At 41.5% G+C, this 21,541-nt stretch overlaps 1 protein-coding gene across 4 annotated transcripts in view; it reads left to right on the top strand.

Annotated features, from left to right (window-relative positions):
* Positions 1 to 982: 982 nt before the first annotated feature.
* KIF13A (kinesin family member 13A) overlaps positions 983 to 21,541 on the top strand; it is a 204,959-nt gene continuing 184,400 nt past the window's right edge. For all 4 annotated transcript variants that reach the window (XM_024217442.1, XM_024217417.1, XM_024217426.1 and 1 more), the window contains exons 1-2: positions 983 to 1,348; positions 1,963 to 2,056. In XM_024217442.1, coding sequence (XP_024073210.1) covers positions 1,294 to 1,348; positions 1,963 to 2,056 — 149 coding nt within the window. In that variant the 5' untranslated portion in view covers positions 983 to 1,293. The remainder of the gene's footprint in view (positions 1,349 to 1,962; positions 2,057 to 21,541) is intronic.

Below are 21,541 nucleotides of genomic sequence, written 5' to 3'. Positions count from 1 at the left end.
GTAATATGCACATTAAAGATTCACCATCAAGAACCACGGGCTCCCTAGCAAACAGTCGAAGGCATAGAGTCATGGTGCACTCATCAACCACAGCGTGTCTACTTAGGATAGGGTAGTCTATAATCATCCTTATTTTCCCATTTGTCTTCTGGAGCAGCACAATCAGAGAAGCGTATGGACTATGTGGTTTGCAAGCAGTGCATGAGGTCGCACAGCATCATCTCAAAGAGTGCAATCTTCCTAGAGCGCTCGTGAATCTTGCAGTCTGATGTTATCATAGAATCATAGGATGGAAGGGACCTCGAGAGGTCATCTAGTCCAGTCCGCCGCTTCCTTTATGCATCTCCCATTCCACTGGGGAGCAAGACCATCTGGGAGCTTTCACATTTCCTCAGTCAGATCCTTTCCTCAGACACTAAGGAATCCTCAAAGTCAAACCCTGCACAATCTATGGGTGGGGGCCTGGGCTTTGGCCTGGGGTTTCATGAGGGTCTTCTGCCAAAGAGAGGTCTGATCTCCGCTGTCTTCCCCAGGCTCCTCCAGCCACTGCTCCGCTCTGTCACTCTCTAGTCCCCTCTCCCTCATTCACCCTGCTGAGCAGCTTATCCCCCTGGGTCAGCACCTCACCCCCCTCCCCGCCTAACACCCGACCTCCACCACGCAGCTTTTCACGGGCTCTTTCACCCGCCCCTCACCTGCCTCGGCTGCTGCTCGCTCAGCGCTCGGCTCCCTCCCACCTCGCCCTACGCGCGCGCCATTGAGGGCACAGTACGGGCAGGCAGCTCTTCGCGACTTCGCTGTTCCCCCTGCGCATGGGGCGCGAAGGATGTGCGCATGCCTAGGCGGCGGGGGCGGGGTTACCCTGGGACGCTCCGTTCCACGCCCCCTGCCTCGGAGACACTCGGCTGTTTCCGTGTCTTTCCGGAAAACCCTCCCCTCTACCCCCAGTTAACCCGCCCGTCTCCTAGGCTGCTGGCTGCGGTCTGTTCGGCGAGGGAGCCGCTGGCCGTTGTGGGCGGAAGATGGCGGTCGGGACGGGGAGGCGGCAGCGCCGGGGAGCGGAGCGGCGGGAGCTGTTATGCAAACGAGGCTAGAGGCGGACAGACGCGGAGTCAGACAGAGAGAGGCAGCCCGGAGCTGCTCGGCCGCCGCCCCCCTCTCCCCCCCTCCCCGGGGATGGACCTTGGGGCTGCGCCTCGCCGCGGGCAGCGCGGGGCTGGCAGCGACCCGTCCCTGTGAGCGGCCCCCCGGCAGCAGCGGCAGCGCTGAGGGAGCTGGGCGCCGCCGGGGAAGATGTCGGAGACCAAGGTGAAGGTGGCCGTCAGGGTCCGGCCCATGAACCGCAGAGGTAAACCGAGCCGCCGGCTGCCCGCGGGAGAGCCCCGCAGCTGGGCACCCCGCCGCTGCTTCTCTCCACAGCGGCTTAGCGGGCGCACCCCCGCGCCAGAAGCCGGCTGGGGGGTCGCCAGGGCTCACGGACCCCGCAACAATCAATGAGCAAAAACTCTCACCCCGGGGTGTGGCTGAAGCGTCCCTTGTCACAGCCGCTGCTCCCACGGGGGTTGGGAGGGACCCTGCTTTTTCAGATCATTTTGAGTCCTCTCCCCCTTCCCCCCACGTGCACACACCTTCCCTCGGCTGGTGGAGGTTCAGGGTGAGCCTGCGGCTCCCCCAGTTTCTCCTCAGGGCTGCCTGGAGAACCGCCCCCTAAGGAGGGCAGTTCTCCAAACAGCCCCGGGAATTAGCTAGGGGAGCCTCAGGCTCTGGGGAGAAATACCAAACTCTTTCCCCCCGCCCACATACCTCCCCAGTAGTAGTGTGGGGTACGGGTTGTTCTGCAAGTAGCTCTGGGGAGACGTTGGGGGGAGCGCAGTTTGGCAGGGTGGAGGGGGTGCATGTGGCCCCTTCTTTGCACGAGGGTCTATTCTGGTAGGTAAAGCCCTCTGGCATGTTCTCTTCCAGAGCTGGAGTTGAACACCAAATGTATTGTGGAGATGCAAGGGAATCAGACTGTGCTGCACCCTCCCCCTTCAAACATCAAACAGGGAGATAACAGGTACAAATAAAATATCCCTATCCAGAAATCCCTGCCCCACCCTGTCTACGTTGGGTTAAGCATGGGCTCAGACAATGAGTTGCTTGTGTGCTTTTGTTAAGAGAGAAGCAGCTTCTTAATGTTGCTTCAGCTACTTTTGGAAGCTCTTTAGAAAAAAGTCCAGTAGCCTGATTCTCCTTTTGCTTGCAGCTGTGTAAGATGCCAATAACATCAATGGAGTTGCATCAGTAGGAGATCAGAATCAGACCCCAAGTTTCTTTTTCCACACCCTGTCAGAGGAATTGGGGGGCAATAGCATTACTTTTCCAGAGGCAAAACCTCAGTAGTAGTTTCATATATGTTTAAAGAGTTATGCTTTCATCAACTGTTAGATGAGATTGATTAGTGGTGGGATTCAAGAAACTGAAAAGTCCATAACATTTTTGGCAGTTTCATTAAGGAGATTCTGTTAATGAGTTGCTGTAACTTTCAGTTTGATTCGTGGGAACAAAAGTTGTGTGCTGGATTTTAGATGCTGGGGGAGGTTTTTTTTAAGGGCTGTATTTACCAGATTGCAACATATTTGCATTTGAAAAGTTGTGACTGCTGGATCCCTTATTAATTCTGTGCTGTTCTGTGAAGCAGTATAAGAGAGTCCGCTAAAATAATTTGGAAATCTGGCACTTACTTGCGAAGTCCCTGAAAAGAATACTTTTGGAAATCATCCAAAATACCAGTGCACCAGATTGTAAAAATAGAGCAGAGAAGGAAAATATATTTTTTTTTCATTTGGGGTGGGGGCATGAGGGGAAGAGTTGCATTGTGTGCTAATCTGTTTAGTTACATGTTAATTGATCTCTGTACTTGGTGCTCTGAATATATTTTTTGCTTAAGAGCAGAAAATTGGGCAAATAATCATAGCTATGGCCATTTTCCCATAAGACTGCTTGCACATCTCATAGGCATGGCTTTGTGAAAAAACTGCATATGTCCATCTGAATTATTTGCATTGGTGCTTTTTTGGTGGACGTTATTTTACGCTTTTATGATGCTTTACATCTTAAAAATTCTGAGACTTTGTATGAGGTTCCATTTACACTAATCCAACTGCAGAATTGGAATGTAATAAATCTCGTGTTCAAGTTTAACTTTATGCCATTAACCCTTTTGATGACAGCATAAGGAAGGCCAATCTTGTGGTTAATGCACTGTCTTGGGACTGGGAAGATCTGGGTTCATTTCCTAGTTCTTTGCCAGACTTTCTGCGTAACTTTGGCAGAGTCATGTAATCTCTCTGTGCCCTGGTTCCCCATCTGTAAAATGGGAATAATAAATGTAGTCTTGGTCTCTTATTTATTTTGAATGTAAGCTTTTCAGGGCACGGACTGTTTCTTACTGTGTGTGTGCACATATAGTGCCTATAGCATATAGTGTGTGCATATATAGTGCTTATAGTAATACAAATGTTCCCAAATGTGTAGGCTTGACAGAACTTTGGTACTGTAAATTTTTTCTCCATACATATTTCATGATTTTGTACCAAACTAAAGGAAGAAATAAGCTGTATATAGTTCTTCTTTTTTTTTTTTTTTTTTTTTTAAAGGAACAAATGTATAAATATATCAGAGTAGAATCAAATAACTGTTCAAATAAATAAAAAGTCAACAGTTAAAAAAACTAAAAAACAACCCTTTGTAAATTACCGGTAATCAACTTAAGGTGGGAATGTTACCCTCTCTGTGAAAATTGTTGCAGATATTTGGGAAGAAGTTACAACGCTACGGTAATATAAGACCACATGTGGTTTGTCTGTGTGGGTTTGTGTTTCTTGCTTTATCACCTGTTATGTATATATCTATCCCTTTTTGATCTTGCTAGAATTAGGACCCAATTCTGTCTTGATAACCACATTTGCAGACCCTTGCAGCTGCATGGAATTCCATGACATAAATAGGGCTCTTCAACAAACACTGGTCTGCCCACCTGAATCTCAGTCTGGCTTTGGGGTCTTAGTTGATTGCAAAACTGTAAATTAAATATTAACAAAGAAAACTACTATCTGACTTTGTGCATTGGAAATATCCTTGAAGTGTGTAATGTGCAACGGACTGTGATCAGTTAATATTGATCATATTTATTTTGGTCTAAATAAAATTGTAATTCAATGTCTTCCAAATCTAGAATTTATGCATAACTTTTTCCTGAAGCTTGTTGGATCCTCCTGGTGTTTAGCAGAACCACTTAAAATCCATTAATTTAATATTAAATTATTGGATCTTACGTTTTTACCCCTCATCTGAATAGTCACAATACTCTTGGTACTGGAGGAATTCTTTATATTTTTATGCATTTCCAAAGGCACTGTCTATATGAATTTAATCTGAATCACTGCAGCAGTGCTGCATGTATTTGGATTAATTTCTTAGCAGAGATAAAAGCACCAAATGGGTTTTGGTTTTCTTTGTGTAGCTTGGTTTCATATTTCTGTTACACTATTGCTATAAAGGAAGATCTATTTCAAAATTAGAATTTCACTTGTTAGATTGCTGGTTGATCATTTTACCATTACTTTTGCTTGTAGTTGCATATTAAAGATGAATAGCTATATGTCTAACTAAAATTAACTTTTGTGTAGAGAGCCTGGGGACACTGAGTGGGGCCTAGTTTTGTCATCTTTACTCTGCTGTATGGTTTGTCATCCTTTGAGTTCAGTAGGACTACTTTTTTACTCATTGTGAGTAAGCACAGCTCAACTGGGCCTGAAGTGTGTGAAGTCATTTTCATTTAATAAGAGTTGTTCATACTTGTGAGAGAAGAGGAGGGGAGAGGCAGTTGAGATAATGTAGGAAAAAGTGTTTTAAAAATTTATATTGTTGTGCTGAAGCTGGCAAATATAATATTGAAAAAATGCTTTTATAGTTTAAATTAAAGTAAAAGTTTATACTGTGATAAGAGCAAGTGGTTTCTACCAAAGGAAGCAGGCAGGCTTGGCTTCCATAATTGCTTTTCCTTAATGGAATTAAAGCCAAGAAATCAGTGATGGTTTAAAAAAAAAAAAAAAAAAATTCAGGACCTCCTAGAGCTGCAGTTTAAAATGCACAGAACAGATTGTATAAAACAAAATGATCACACAGAACTTTCATCCACATTTATAATTAAACATGCTGACACTCATTTCTAGAAGATTAGCTTTTGGAAAACAGTTCTCAGGTGATGAAAATCGGAGCTGTACAAACTTGTCTGTTTCATAAGGCTGGTTGGTTTTATTTTGGAATTATATCTAACGAATATGTCATCAGAGTTGTTGTTTTTTAATTTTGTAAACTTTAGGCTTAATCTTCACAAGGGTAGGATTTTGTGGTTTACACAGGTGAGTAAATATTTCCTCCATTTTACAGGTGAGGATAACAAGGCAGTAGTTGTGACTTGCCTAAGACCACACAGTGAGACAGTGGCAGAGTAGTGGGGTAGATCCAACATTTCCTGACTCAAGGTCTCTTGCTCTAACCACCAGGTCACATTGCCTTCTAAAAAATTTAATAACAGAAGACACATCAGTTTAAATTACTTTGATTGGTATTAGTGTTCTCTCTTCATTTAGAGAACTACCCAGAGCAGGCTGGCCTACCTGCCCCCACAAACATCATTTTCTAATTCTGTATTTAGCAAGGACATCAAAACCTAGAAGAAGTTAACCAACTGCATTTTAGTCTCATTGAGCTAGGGAGAGCTTATTTGGTACAGTTTTGGACTCGCATCAGGAAGTGAATGTAAAAAGGAACCATTTTTTAACAGGCATCAGTTGCACCCCCTTCAATGCTGGGCAAAACATTGGAGTTGGGTATCTTTTAGCAGTAAGATCAGGGCTAAGTGTAATTAGTAATAGCTGTAATTGTTTCTTTAACTGTTAGCTGTACTTTTTTGTGGCTGAAGAAACAAATCAGGAATACCCTTTGTCTTTCCTCTATACACAGGAGATTACTGGTTCATCTTCAGTTGGAAGAAGGAAATCAGATTCCCTACTAAACTCTTCTCTCTGCATTACTAAAGATATGAAACTCTGTATCTCAGCTAATATTTTGTTAGAAATGGATATTGCCTTTCAGAATTTATAAGCATATTCTGTTATTTTATATCTTTCTAAATAGTTCCTGTTGCCTGAAATAAATGTTGCGATATTCAGTCGAACTGCCGAGTGATCAGAGCTGATTAGGAAATGGAATAAAAGTTTCTGAAAGTGTTGAAAACATTTGTTTCTGGGTATTTGTTTTTGTTGGAATTTTTGTCTTGTCTCTGAAATTTTCCAACTCATTTTGGGAGTATTATAAGCTACTGCTTTGCATTTAGAACTGCTGTCCCATTGTAAAGTAATCTAAAATGGACTATTCTGGAGCTTCCTTTGCATTTGTGCTAGGGTTTTGGTTGCTAATTGGAATAGACTCATCCCTCCCTCCCCATCAGTGCCAACTTAATTTCTAAAGAACGTGAATTTCGAAAAGCAAATCTTGTTTTGATTTCCCTAATGACTCTAGTATATACATTAATCCTCTGTCCTCCTTTTTTATTTACTAAATTATCTGCATCTTGACTAAAATAAACAAGAAACCTGCAGAACTGAAATATTACTTTATAACTGCCCAATCTAGGACTGAAACCAGGGAGATTTATTGGGCAATTTATTACATTAAAGCTAGGGTTACCGTATTTCAGCAAGCAAAAAAGAGGACGGGAGGTGCCCCGCCCCTGTCCTGCCCTAGCCCCGCCCCTGCCCCTTCCACTCCCTCCCACTTGCTGCCCCCCTCAGAACCTCCAACCCTCCCCCCGCTCCTTGTCCCCTGACTGCCCCCTCCTGGGACCCCTGCCCTTAACTGCCCGCGAGGACTCCAACCCCTACCTAAGCCTCCCTGCTCCTTGGCCCCTGACTGCCCCTTCCTGAGACCCTCCCCCCATCCTAACTGGCCCCCTAGGACCCTACCTGTCCCCTGACTGCCCCAACCCTTATCCACACCCCCACCCCCAGACAGACCCCCAGGACTCCCACGCCCCATCCAACCACTCCCCACCCCCTGACAGCCTCCCCCAGAACTCCCGACCCATCTAAACCCCTCTGCTCCATGTCCCCTGACTGCTCCAATCCCTCTCCCCACTCTGCCCCCTAACCCCCCCCCCAGACCTCCCCCCCCCCCCCCCCCGCTCCTTGTCCCCTGACTACCTCTCCTGGGACCCCTGCTCCTAACTGACCTCCAGAACCCCACCCCCTACCTAAGCCTCCCTGTTCCTTGTCCCCTAACTGCCCCCTCCTGAGACCCTACCCTCTACCTGTACCCTGACTGCCCAAAACCTTATCCACACCCCCACCCCCAGAAAACCCCCCCTGAACTCCCGACCGCCCCCCGCTCCCTGTCTCTTGACTGCTCCCTCCAGAACCTCCCTGCCCCTTCTCCGACCCCCTGGCCCCCTTACCCTGCTGCTCAGACCAGCATGCCGGGGAGGAGGAGCAGGGGGTGGAGCTCCAGACTGCCGGTGCGAACGGCCGGCTGGTGATCTGCGAATGCGGGGAGGGAGGGAGTGCTCTCAGCTGCAGGGGAGAGGAGGGGGAAGCGGAGGAGGGGCTCTCTCTGGCTGTCGGAGCCCCATGTAAGTGGCACCATCCGGCCGGCTGCCCTGTCAGCCACGATGGGGGAGAAGTCCGGACATTTACAAATTCCCCCCGGATGCTATTTTTAACTCTAAAAGCCGGACATGTCCGTGGGAATCCGGACGAATGGTAACCCTAATTAAAGCATATTCTTGTGCAAACTTTGTTCAAATACTTAAATTGGAAAGAAAGTAAGAGGTCATTAGCATGTGTAGCTGAACTTAAATATACTATTTAGGTTAGAAAGTGTCCTGGAATTCTTTTTAAATACATCTTAACTTTTTCTGCATGCATTTTGTAAGGTTTCTTGTGAATAAACCATCTGCCCTGCCTTCTCCCTTGATCTCTTTGTGTTACTTACCAGTTTTTATCAAAGGTTAAATCCTTCAAGCATTACTTGAGCAAAACTTTTATTGTAGTTGTAGATTGATCAGAGCTATGGAATAATATTGGGTGGTGTTTTGTAATGTTTCCCGGTTCCTCTTTAGGAGTTTTGTAGGCTTCTCTGCTTTTTTTAAATGACTGCTTATTACCTTTGAGGCACTAATTTCCTAGCTAATTAATATTATTTAAAAAACAATTATTTCATACATTTCTTTCCTAAACAACTCTGCTTTTCTTTCTGCTCCTTCCTGTCCCCAGAGGAGGGGGAAATCATTAATCTGTATAAACTTCAGTGGTTGTGGTTTATGTTTTGATTTAACACTATTTGGATCATCAGAGGAGACTGGGAGGAGAAGGTCACTGCTCTGGGGAGTTTGTGTATGTTGTAAGAGTCACTGCTTTAAACTGAAACTTGTCTGAAAGGAGTGTCAAGTGAAATGAGACAGCTGCTAACTCTCCACATGTCTGAAGGAATTATCAACCAGATAGAGGCTTGGATGCATGTGCTCTAAATAATCACCTGCCTGAGGTAGTGGATAGAATAACAGCAACCATTGCCTTTGTCTATAGGAAACTGTAAAAGTAATCTGACTTTGACCTCTCTTAAATTAGTTTTCCTGTTATGCCTCAGTGTTCAGGTTGTGAACTACTAGCTTTGAATCCTCTTCCAAGAAGAGATGCAGTCGCTTTATATATATATATGAGATGGGAAATTGCATTCCAGAACTGTTTCAGCAACAGTTCACTTAGTCATGATTCAGGTAGGAAACTAGGTCCTGTTCTAGAAGAGTGCTGTTCTCAAATTCCACATCATTAAAAATCCTAGAGTTCAAGTTATGGGTATGTGGCAGTGCTGTTACTGAGGTGGCCTGAAGCAGGGTGAATGGGAAAACTATTGTTCTTTTAATAAGTTTAAAATCCAGACAGCTAGAAGTACCTTGTGCTTGGGTCTATAAATGGCACTGCTGGAGGAAGCTCATGTTAGAGGCTCTTGGAATTGTAGGCAGACTTTTCTGAATAGAAGAAATAGATTGGCGCATATCAGAACAAGAACAGAAAAGAAGCATTTGAGGAAAAGGAAGACCGGTCTTGGTGTTGTCTTGAATGGTTGTTTCCAGTTTTCCAGCCTTCCTTAACATGACCACGGGTGGAAAATTTATTAAGTCAGAGGTCAAAAAAGATGAACCAGTCAAAAGTTTCTCTTGCAGATCTATCATAAAATGTTAGGAACACCCCACGCAATGAAATGTTGAAGTAGTTTGTTAAAAGAGATTAGCAACCCTGTAGATATACTTAAATCCTGTGGTTGGTCTGAATGAGTATGTTTACACCTGCTTATTATTTTAGCCATATAAATGTTTGTTTTGAGATTAGGATTACTGCTGAATTTTCCTGCTTTAAATACTGAAATGAAATACACATTTTTAAAAGACTTGTAATTTAAAAATAGATTTTTTTTTCTTTTCTAGTAGGGAGAAGGGAGAGGACTGTGAAGGAAAATCTTTAGGGTTCCCTTTCTTCCCTCCTACTGTAATCGTAGTAATATGCAATAACTGTATTAATGAAAAAGGGGTAAAAACCTTGAAACTTGCTGGGAAATAAATTTTCAATCTGCCAGCATTGTTCATCTGTTGTGTATTTAGTAGGATTATTGAATGTGCAAACACCCTAAGGCTTCAAAATTCCAGTTAAATTAACATTGTTATACTGAAATTCTACCACTTTTTTTTTTTTTTTTTTTATAAATAGTAAAGGTAATACAGTGTCTTTGGTGCTCATTGATATGGCCCTGATTTTAGCAAAGTACTTAAGCACATGCTTAAGTCTATCCCTATTTAGCAAAACATGTTTAAGTGTTTTAGTGAATTGGGACCTAAATACCTGTTTAGATTGTTGGTGGTAAAGTGGATTCCTGTTTGGCCCCAGCCCTATGATATGATGCACACAAACAGACCTCATTAAGTGGGGGACCATGTGAAAGATTTGTTTAACATTAACAAATATGCTTGCTGTTGCGTAATACATAGTAGTACAATTCCTATCTTTTTAAAGAATTGACAATATACTTTAATCATAACCAAATAACACCATTTTTTCCCCCAAATATCCCACTTCAGTGGTAGTGGAAATGTTTCGTTTACTGAATTTATGAAAGTGAGGTAAGGAATATCTGTTACAGGCAGGAACGTTCTAATGTTACATAAAACTAATCCTTAAAGCTGTACTCCTTTTGCTGGTATTTCTGTTATCAAACATTTAAAATAATGCATTGCTTACAACTACACCATTAACACTTGACATTTACATTGTTAACCTGCGTTTTTTCTTTTTCTTTCTTTCTTTTAATAAAGATCACTCTATATTTTTCTGGGAGAGGTGCCAGGTTGACATCATCAGGAACTGAAGTCCCCATAGCTTAAGTAAAAGTTGATTAGCGGAGGTAGCCTCATTGGCTGCCCTGTCAGTGAGCCTCGCATTTTATGCTTAAAGGTGAGCGAGTAGCTCAAACTCTCTGCTTATTTATTCCCTGCCTCTCTGTTGAGCCTGTTCATGGAAGTAATTAGTGCCAGTAATATTGAATAACTAATCACTGCAGGAATGCTGTACAGGCACTATAGCATAACTGAATATTTTTTCCAATCATGCAATTCCTGGTCCTTTGTATGTGGGTGTGTATTACAGGCTTCAGAATATGATTGCTCTGCAGCAAATACAAAACTACAGTATAGTGAGAGACCCACAATTGTACATGTTCATTAAGTGTGTGAAAGATTAAAGCCAGGGCTGCCACTGTGCAACAATCTGTGCCCCAGCTGGTCAGCCGGCAGTGAATTTGGGACCTCCAGTGCCAAAGCACAGGCCTCTACTATGTTAACTAAAGGAGTAACTCCATTAGCTGATAGTAGCAGTAATCTCTAACCCTCTACATGGAGGAAGTAGTCAGTAGAAATAAATAAGATTCACTTAGCCAGCATGTTAGACATCATACTGTCAAAGGAAGCTTGTCCCGAGAGCCTGAGGTCCACAGACGTTCAAATCCCTGTACAACTTTAGTGATCCCTCCATCGATTGTTGGTGGATATTGATTTGGGGACTTTTACTGCCAAAAGCACAGGCCTCTACCACTTAATGACTCAGGGAGGAATTATGAGTTAAGGAAAGAGATGCTGCTGGCAAACAGCTTGAATGTTGAGCATACAATAACTGATCAGCACAAAGGAGTTATAGTAGCCCTTTACTTTGAGAGAAGCCTGTGCTGGAGAACTATTAGTGGGATTTCTTACACAAGCAGACATATTCTGTATTTCCAATGCTGGAGAGGGGGCTCCTTTATTCCAGTTCCATTGGAAGGAAAATGAACCCCCTTCCAATACTGTAGGCCTGGGTCAACTTTGCTAACTCGCCTCTCAGCAGTTTTGACACTTGTTATTCTGGTAGTTTGTTTTTTTCCATTTAAAACTTGAATATTAAAAACTTCAATATATCTTGAGGGAACTTCCTGTTAATTCGATAACAAACATATCATGAGCTAATAAATTCCCTTATCATCAGCCTTAGACCTTTTTTCAGCCCATAATGCTGAATGGGACACACCCTCAAATAATGATATACTGATAGCTTGTGAGATGTACTAGGAATTAATCTGAAGCAACTGGCTTCACATAGTCACTGACTACTTTTCATCACTTTTAAGCTGATTTGGATTTGAACTAATGACCTAGAGATATAGCATTTATACAGTACTAGTTGAGTTGTAATAGGACAAAGATTAATTCCTAACTTGTTCTTTTGCGTGAAGGTAAATCAAACCTTAAGTCATTTAAATGGAGATCTTTGCATTCAGCAATAGTACTTAGCGTTTTCTATCAAAGACTCTCAAAGCACTTTGTAAACATTAATTATTTAAGCCAGTTGCTTTGGCTGGAATTTTAGGTATATGCACATGTACTCAGAAAAACATTTTTTGAAAATGAACATGCATAATTTCTTTTAATGTAGCGCCTTTCAAAGTAAAATTTTACAGCACATAAATGATTAAAAGTATATGAACAAGTTGCTTTAAAACGTGTTGCTGTAGGTTGAGTGTTTTAATCTAATGTATAAAAAAATACAACCTACCTGTGTGTGTGTGTGTTTGTGTATATATATGTATAAAAAACATGGACATATTTTATTGGACAGGTATGAAACTCATCTAGAAAATTTATTTCAAGTAAAATGAAGTAATTACACACTAATTTTTTTGGGTGCTTAAGATTTCTTTACTTTTGGTGTCACTCATTTGTGTTTATGTATCAGAACCAAAACAAAAAATTTGGATTAAGTGATATTTAAAAGCATCCAATGAAATCAGACACTTTTCCCTTTCCAACTTCTTACTTCGTAATTCTGAATAGATTCCTGACATATTTGAGGAATTGGTTTTATCTGCATGTAGATATGTAAACTAATCTATTTTGCTTAGTGTTGTGCTGATGAATTGCTGATTCTTGTCACATCTTTGAGTAGATAAAGCTTGTGGTTTCATGATTATCTTTTTGAGGTAACTTAAGGGCAATGTGTTTGCTTTCCATTTTTCCTTCTATCTTTGGAGTCACAGTGAAATCCTGAACAACGTGGTTGATACCCACTTCCTGAAATGAAGCTTATCTTTCAAAATTACTGGAGGGAGGAAACAGCTCAGTAGTTCATAACCTGTGAAATAAACATTGTTAGACTTCATGTGCATTGTATCAGATAAATACTCAGTGATCATTTTTGAAATATTCTTTTTTAATTTAGATATATTTTAGTTGGCTGCAATTAAAAGTGCAACTTTTATATGGAAATATACTGTTTGATTTATTTTACTTGATTTCTCTAAAACACAGTACTTTAATTGATTGATCTTTGTTTTCCCTCTGTTTTGTACTCTTTGAGCCTAAATCTTTTGGATTCTGAGCTTTTCATGAAATATGTTGGCATGCATTGCTATACTCCCTATTGTACACATGCCTATAAGTGAAAAATTATTTTCCCCAAGATTACATGGCAATATAGCTATGTACTAGTATCACTTTACCTGAATATTAATCCTTTAAAATGATATCCAGTTGTTAATTGAAGAATTACATTTTTATTTTTAAATAATAAAATACTCAATTAAAGACTTGGACAAATACCAGAAATATTTACTTTTCAAAACCTGACAATTCAATTAATGAATTCACTGATTAGCATATTTTTACAGCCAGAAGGAACTAAGTCTGACCTTCTGCAAAACACAGGCCATAGTTTTACCCACTAAATTAGCCAGCACTGTGTTTTATGTTTCCTAAACTGTTCTACTGTAAGGATAAACTGTGACTTCATACCATCTTTTGGACCTTCCTTTGCTGGAAAGCCTTTTTTGTTTAAGATGATAAAACCTGTATTTGAGAATAGAGGGGTACAGCGATATTCCTTTATAAAGGGTGATTTCATGAGTGTTCTCTTTCCTTGCTTTTAAAAAGTTGTGTAATATATAGCTTAATTGGCCTTTAAGCATTTCATTGTTGTGAGTAAAGATTTCAACTTCCTCTTGACAGTTTAGCTATTAGATAACTGCCCTAATTCATACATTAAGTGAGTTAATGTGCAATTATAAAGATAGAAAAGTTCTTTTAGAATATATATTACCTTTCCCAAATTCTCTGCAAGTGCAGTTTCTTCATGGGAGTATAGGAGTGTATTAAACTTATACAACATTTGATCTTGGCCACCGTGAGGAATGTAATTTTTAATTTTCCAAGTTTATACCAAACAGTCTCTGCTAGAGCTGTGAGTTTTGCAAGTTAGGCTTTGTCTACGCTGGCAAGTAAAAGGCAAAACTTTTGTCGTTCAGAGGTATTTAAAAAAACACCCCCACTGAAAGAAAAGTTTTGCCAACAACAAGCGCCAGCGTGAACAGCGCTTTGTCGGCAGAAGTGCTCTCCTGCTGACAAAGCTACTCGTTGGGGGTGGAAGTTTTTTGTCGGCAGAAGAGCCCTCTCCTGCTGACAAACAGCAGCTACACTACATGCCTTTTAGTGGCTTGGCTGTAGCGGCACAGCCGTGTGGCTAAAAGCTGCATAGTGTAGACGTAGCCTCAGTCTTCCCAAAAGAACTTTAAACTGACCTGTTATGTCCCCTCAAGACGATAGGTGCCTTAAGGTTCTTATATTGTTTTACAATTTTGAGAACTAAGTTTTGACTCTTAAACTCTAACAGATCAGTATTTTTAACCATGCCCTATTTCCTCTGAGCTAATTGAGGCCCCACAAATGACTGTTGCTTTCCTGCTCACGTTTTGCTCAAAAATGGAATGTAAACATAAGACCTCTCTGTAGAATAGAATTTGAAATGGGATGTTGTCATAGAGCATAATTTGTCGCCAGTTGCTTCTGATTTCCTGGCTTACCTTGCACAAATGCTCCCAAGTAAACTATATTCTTACCATCTGTTTGGCTCATTCCGTTAAGAAAAATGACTTTGAATACAAATTTTACGAATTTTTTGTTACCTCTTAAATTCTTGTCTATTTAGGTTTTAAATTTAAAGGAATGCTGTTAGAATCATAGAATATCAGGGTTGGAAGGGACCTCAGGAGGTCATCTAGTCCAACCCCCTGCTCAAAGCAGGACCAATCCCCAACTAAATCATTCCAGCCAGGGCTTTGTCAAGCCTGACCTTAAAACCTTTAAGGAAGGAGATTCCACCACCTTCCTAGGTAACCCACTGTTGTGTACTTCTGTTCCAAATGTTAATGTTCATGTGTGAGTATTTTTTAAAAACCTAATAACAAATGTATTTTTGAACTTTAATGGAAAATTTGTTTTGGTTTAAATGTAACCTTACTGTTGCTACCCAAACATTGCAACATTGGGTTAACTGGAAGAAACAGTGAAACTGCGTATAAACAAGTTAATACACCTCATCTATTTTTAATTGTCCAATTGAGTGAAATGCAAAAAGTTAAAAGCACAAGCAGTTAAAAACTCCACAGCCCGCCTGTTCCACAACAACTGGTTTCTACATATAAAAGCTAGGGCTGGCGTTAAGGGGTAGCAAGCAGGGCAATTGCCTGGTGTCCCACGAAGCTAAGTTGATCAGGCTTCTGCTTCAGCCCCAGGGGATGGGCGCAGGCCCTGGGCTTCAGCCCAGCACAGCAGGGCTTAGACTTTCTGCCCTGGGCCCCAGAGAGTCTTAACACTGGTTCTGCTTGGCGTACTCCCTGAAACTTGCTTGGGGGCCCCTATACCCCTGGTTGAGAACCACTGCATTAGATAAAGGTACTGGGCAGAGCAGTGTTTTTCCATGATTTGGAGAGTAAGATTCCATTGGGGGTAAGGTGACCAGGCCACCAATTTGGTGGGACAGTCCCAAAATGTACATTTCAAGTTCTGGTCCAGACTGACTGACTCTGGGACAGCATTTGTCCTGGATTCCCTGTGGCACTGCTCTGCACCTCCCCCACCACCCACCGTGCCCCCGGACCACCCCTCCCTGCCCAAGTTTTAGTCACAGTGGGTATTTTGGGGTGAATTTTTGTTTACGGCCCGTGACCTGTCCATGACTTTTATTAAAAATACCCGTGACTAAAATGTAGCCTTATAGTACCTGGCATTCGTCTTCGTCTGCGATCCCTTGAGGTCGAGGATGATCTATTTCACAGGTTTTATTTTATTTTTTTTTTTATGAGTCCTTTGGTGACTGAGGAGTCTGATCCTTGAGCCATAAGCTTGTTGGCAGAGATTGCAGGTGTTGTTGGAAGTCAGGGTTGGGCCATGATTGCTGCATGACAGTTGTCTATCCTTTCTTTTCTGGTGTTTTTCTGCGACCAGGGCAAGGATATTTTCCTCAAAAGTGGATGCTCCTTCTTTGACAAGTTTTTGCCAGTTATCCCTATCCTGGGCTACTGTCTCCCAGTGTGTGGTGTCGATGTTACATCTCTTGATGTTTTTCTTGAGAATGTCTTTAAAACATTTCTTTTGGCCTCCCCATTTCCTTTCTCATTTGGTGAGTTGGGTGTACAGCAATTGTTTTGGTAAGCTTACATCAGGCATGCGCGCACAGTGCCCGGTCCACCTCAGCTAGTGATGGATAATCAGGGCCTTAACACTGAAGATGTTGGCCTCTGTGAGGACACTGACATTAATGTGGCGATCCTACCACTTTGTTGAGGATCTTTCGAAGAAAGTGCAGGTGCTGGCATTCCAGGTGTTTTCTATAGGTCACCCAAGTCTCACAACCGTAGAGGAGAGTTCGGATTACCTCCGCTTTATAAACTAAAACTCTAGTGTGTGTTCTGATGTTGTGATTGTTGAACACCTGGTGAGAGAGTCTGCCAAAGTCAAGGCTGGTACAGGGGATTCTGTGCTCAGTCTCAACGTCTATGTCTGCCCTCTGTGAGAGATGGCTGCCAAGATAGGCAAAGTAGTCCACGTTTTCCAGTTCTCTGTCAATGTCTATCTTCCTTGCTGGGATTGATGATTGACCGGGAGCTGGCTGGTGGCGAACTTTTGTTTTGCCGATATTCAGAGTTAGCCCTAGGCTTTTGTAAGCTTCAGAGAAGCAACTAAGGGCTGTTTGTAGATCCTCCTTTGTGTGTGAAATTACAGCACAATTATCTGCATACTAGAGTTTGGTTATTGTTGCCAGAACTAAAGTAATATCAGCATGGAGACAAGAAAGTTTGAAGAGGTTGCCGTCAGTCCGATATTGGATTCCAATGCCCTTTGGTAGACTGTCTTGGGTTAACATTTTCATAGCTGCTAAGAAAATGGTGAGAAAAGGGTGGGTGTCAGTACACAATCTTGTTTTACGCCAGTTGGGATGACAAAGCGTTCAGAGGTAGAGCCACTGTACAGGATGGAAGCAGTCATCTAGTCATGGAAGAGTCTTACAATGTTGATAAATTTGCTTGGGCAGCCAAACTTTGACATGATTTTCCACAGAGCCTCACGGTTGACAGTCGAGGGCTTTGGTCAGATCGATAAAGGCCATATACGGTTCCTGGTATTGTACCTGGTATATTCTCCCTGTGAAGGTATTTATATGCCATAATCAAGATACCTTTCAATTTTCTGAACAGATTGGTCTCTTTTAATATAAGGCATTTCCCCCTCATGAATCTTTTCTGCACCCTTCAGTTTTTCAGCATCCTTTTTAAAATGGATCGGTCTCACCAATGCTATACACAGGGGTAAATTTACCTCTGTAATCCTACTCACTACTTCCTTGTTTATATATCCTGGGATTGCACTGGCCCCTTTTTGTGACAGCATCATACTGGAAGATCTTGTTCCATTGCTAGTCCACTATGACTCCTAAATCTACTGGCTGCAATACAGTCTCCTAGTCTGTAGATACAATCTGCATTCTTTGTTCCTAGCTAAATAACCTTGCATTTGTTCATACAGAGGATTGAGCGCTTTGGCTGTTAGGCCAAAGTAGTTTGACCCATGTTCAACTTCAAAAAATTTAATAGTACATTGATCCTCATGATTGGATTGATTTATATGCAATACATTCTAAATAAACAATGCAATGGGATTTAAGAATATAAAGATACTGGTTCAAACCTTTGCTGTTAAATTATTACTGCCTTTGAATATTTGTTTGTCATCTTCATGTATCAGCCCAAAGAAATGGGGTTGTTTATTCCAACTTATCAGATGAAGACAGGGGGGGAAAAAAAAAAAAACAAAAAAAAACCCCACCTTGTGATATCACCCATCCTTTCCCCTTTATAGGCGCTTGCTAGTTTTCACTCCCAAATGTATTTTCTTCAGAAGATGTAAGATATACCATTTTACTGGTATCCAGAAGTTATCTGTTTAACCATCTTAGAGGATGTTTTAGGCCAAGTTTAGTTTCTTTTCCTACTTTATTCTGGGGTTGCGATCATTTCTGGATCAAATAAGTAAGGTTAGTAATTCAATTGCGTATCAGTAGTTCCCATTAGATAAGTGGTTCTCGACCTATTTACCATTGTGGGCAGTACTACTAGTATGGCCTTGAGGATGTCACATAGGCCACAGCTCTGTGCTGATTGGGATGCAGGTTGAGAACCACTGCATTAGATCCTTCCCCTTCAGTATATAACATAGGACATTAGCAAATTTTTACAGCCTGGTTCCAAGATGTCATTTCCCTGTAAATTCTTCTTGATGGCCCAAAAGAAGCACTATTCTATGGAAAATCCTCATCAAAGAAGTGAAAGGAGGTGAGTGTCAGGGTGTTAGCTGGCAGTTCCATGCATGTTGGGTTTTGTGCAACATATTACACTTGGAATCAGCATCCATGGTCTTCCTACATGAGTGTGATGGACAAAGCCAAGCAAGGTGCGATTCTGTGCATCTTGTGCAAAAGAATAGGTGTGGCCAAAGCCAGACCAATGTGGGGAAGTATTTCACTTGGCCTCAAGAAGGAATTCCAAAAAGGCTTTTTAGGCTGTATAGTGCAAACTGAGCTACTCCGATCATCCTGGCTTTCATGGCAACTTCCAGAGGATTGTGAATAGAAAAATACATTCCGTTATTGCTATTTTAGCAGAGGCTGGTTACTGGATTAGTTGTTCACAAATTTTGCTTTCATAGGTACTGAATGCATCTGTTCCCATTCTAAGAAAAGATGTTTCATGACAATGGCTGAACATATCTTTTTCTAATAGTTTTAAACCTAGAAACTGTATCTTCCTTTCTGAAGGCAGATTCTGGCTTCATTTACTAGAGTGCCCTGTTCAAATTTTCTTCCAAGTCTTTGGTTTTAATCAAGTGCTAAAACTAATGAGAATAGCATGTGTTAGGATGTGCCATTTGCATGTTTCCCTTTACAGTTGAACTGAGATGTAAAATTAATATTGAGCTGTGTGATTAGTTGGTGTATGTATTAACAGAATGAAAATCTAGAAGCTATGTGTTCTACAACAGTAACAATTGCTCTTTCAAACACATAGAATATGACAGAAAATAAGGGTCAGATGGCGTCTGTTTTTATTAAAATATAAAATCAATATCGCTTAATTTTATCTGATACTTAAAGCTATTAAGTGACAATTGTTGTTTTCTGTTATGTCTTCAAAATTGCTTTAGTTATCCATACAGTGAAAGCAATGAGTAAAACATAGTACACTGAGAAAATTCCAGAAAATTGTGATATTTATATGCTGGGCTAAGCTTAATGTTTTAGACTACTTGAAGGCCAAATCTTGCAGAGTTCACTTCAGGCTGGGGGATTTTTCTGTTGGCATACAGATCTGGCTAATGTTGTAGTAATTTAATCCTGAGATAGAGACAAGCACCTACAAGATCTCTCTCAAGCATTCTTAAAACTACAATACCCACCTGCTGAAGTGAAAAAACAGATTGACAGAGCCAGACGAGTACCCAGAAGTCACCTCCAACAAGACAGGGCCAACAAAGAAAATAACAGAACACCACTAGCTGTCACCTTCAGCCCCCAACTAAAACCTCTCCAGCGCATCATCAGAGATCTACAACCTATCCTGAAAGATGATCCTTTACTCTCTCAGATCTTGGGAGACAGACCTGTCCTCGCTTACAGACAACCCCCCAACCTAAAGCAAATACTCACCAGCAACCACACATCACTGAACAAAAACACTGACCCAGGAACCTATCCTTGTAACAAAGCCCGATGCCAACTCTGTCCACATATCTATTCAAGTGACATCATCATAGGGCCTAATCACATCAGCCATACCATCAGGGGCTCGTTCACCTGCACATCTACCAATGTGATATATGCCATCATATGCCAGCAATGCCCCTCTGCCATGTACATTGGCCAAACCGGACAGTCTCTACGCAAAAGAATTAATGGACACAAATCTGACATCAGGAATCATAATACTCAAAAACCAGTGGGAGAACACTTTAACCTGTCTGGCCATTCTATGACAGACCTGCGGGTGGCTATCTTAAAACAGAAAAACTTCAAAAACAGACTCCAAGGAGAGACTGCTGAGCTGGAATTGATATGCAAACTAGACACAATCAACTCAGGATTAAATAAAGACTGGGAATGGCTGAGCCATTACAAACATTGAATCTATCTCCCCTTGTAAGTATTTTCACACTTGCTTCTTATCAAACTGTCTATACTGAGCTATCTTGATTATCACTTCAAGTTTTTTTTCCTCTTACTTAATTGGCCTCTCAGAGTTGGTAAGACAACTCCCACCTGTTCATGCTCTCTGTATGTGTGTATATATATCTCCTCAATATATGTTTCACTCTATATGCATCCGAAGAAGTGGGTTGTAGCCCACGAAAGCTTATGCTCTAATAAATTTGTTAGTCTCTAAGGTGCCACAAGTACTCCTGTTCTTAATCCTGAGGGAGAACTTTGGGCAGTTACCTAATCAGGGGAGCTGCTGTCAATAGGCTACGTATAGCTGTTGGCTTTTCCCCCCCCTCCCCCCAAATTTTACTGTGTATTTTCCAAGAAGAAATCCAAAATGCATAATAAGAACTCAGTCCTGCAAAGTGCTGAGTGCTTCTTTGAAGGTGCTAATCACTCAATTTCCACTGAAGCCATGTCTGACTATATGGAATTAACTGGCTCCAGAGAGGGCAAGGTCTGACATTCCCTTCTTTGTTAAAAGGATGGTCTCTCGGCTGGAGGGCCTATGAAGTAAGGGGGAGGTGAGAGGGGAAGTTTTGTGGACAATAAGTGGTACAGAAGAATTCTGTCCTCTTCGAAAAGAAAAAGCCAAAGAGCAGGCCAAACAAATTTCAGATGAGTGTATACAGTTAAAAGCACTACTCACTATGAGTAAACTCTGCCATTTTTTGTTTTCAAGCTTTGACTTACATTTGAGCCTCCTACTGGAGGTGGCAGCTATTCAGATAGGTCCATTGAGCTCAGTGGGACTAGTCCTGCATACATCTTTGTAGAGTGGAGCATACAGTTTTACTGAAAGTGAGTTGGGCTGAGAGAACTGCGCTCCGAATTAGTGTACAGCCTACTTTAATAATAATAGCAGGGTGGATAAAAATCAATGATTTTTTTAAAATGTTTTTTCCCCCTCAAAAAGCATTTTATCAAAAAAATCCTATCTAAAGATACATTATAGCTCAAAGATATCTCATCTTGGAATAGGGATTATAAATTCTAATTCTATAGTATGAGACAATATAGTCATGTAATGTTTAAGAAAAGTTTTGTAAATGAGTTCCAATAGTTCATGGATTAGGGACCCAGTTTTATGGGGTTCCAGGGGCTTCTGTATAGATTATTTAGGTTAATCTTTCTATCTACCCAATGGGACTCAGTGCTCAGTCTAGAAGATACCATCAGAGATGCTTAGTTTTGCAGTTCTCAAACTGGATTTATGTCTCCAGAGCTAACATGCTTAACAGTAAAAATGCTTTTAAATAAATTAAATAAATAGAGGTGAGAAATAACAGACCTCAACCCTATTGTCCCTCTGCAAATTTGTGTACACAGTCAGTCCCTTA

Source organism: Terrapene carolina, unplaced genomic scaffold, assembly GCF_002925995.2.
Source record: "Terrapene carolina triunguis isolate 2854851 unplaced genomic scaffold, T_m_triunguis-2.0 Scaffold58, whole genome shotgun sequence".
NCBI classification, from domain to species: Eukaryota; Metazoa; Chordata; order Testudines; family Emydidae; genus Terrapene; species Terrapene triunguis.
This window is presented reverse-complemented; position numbering and strand designations above follow the sequence as displayed.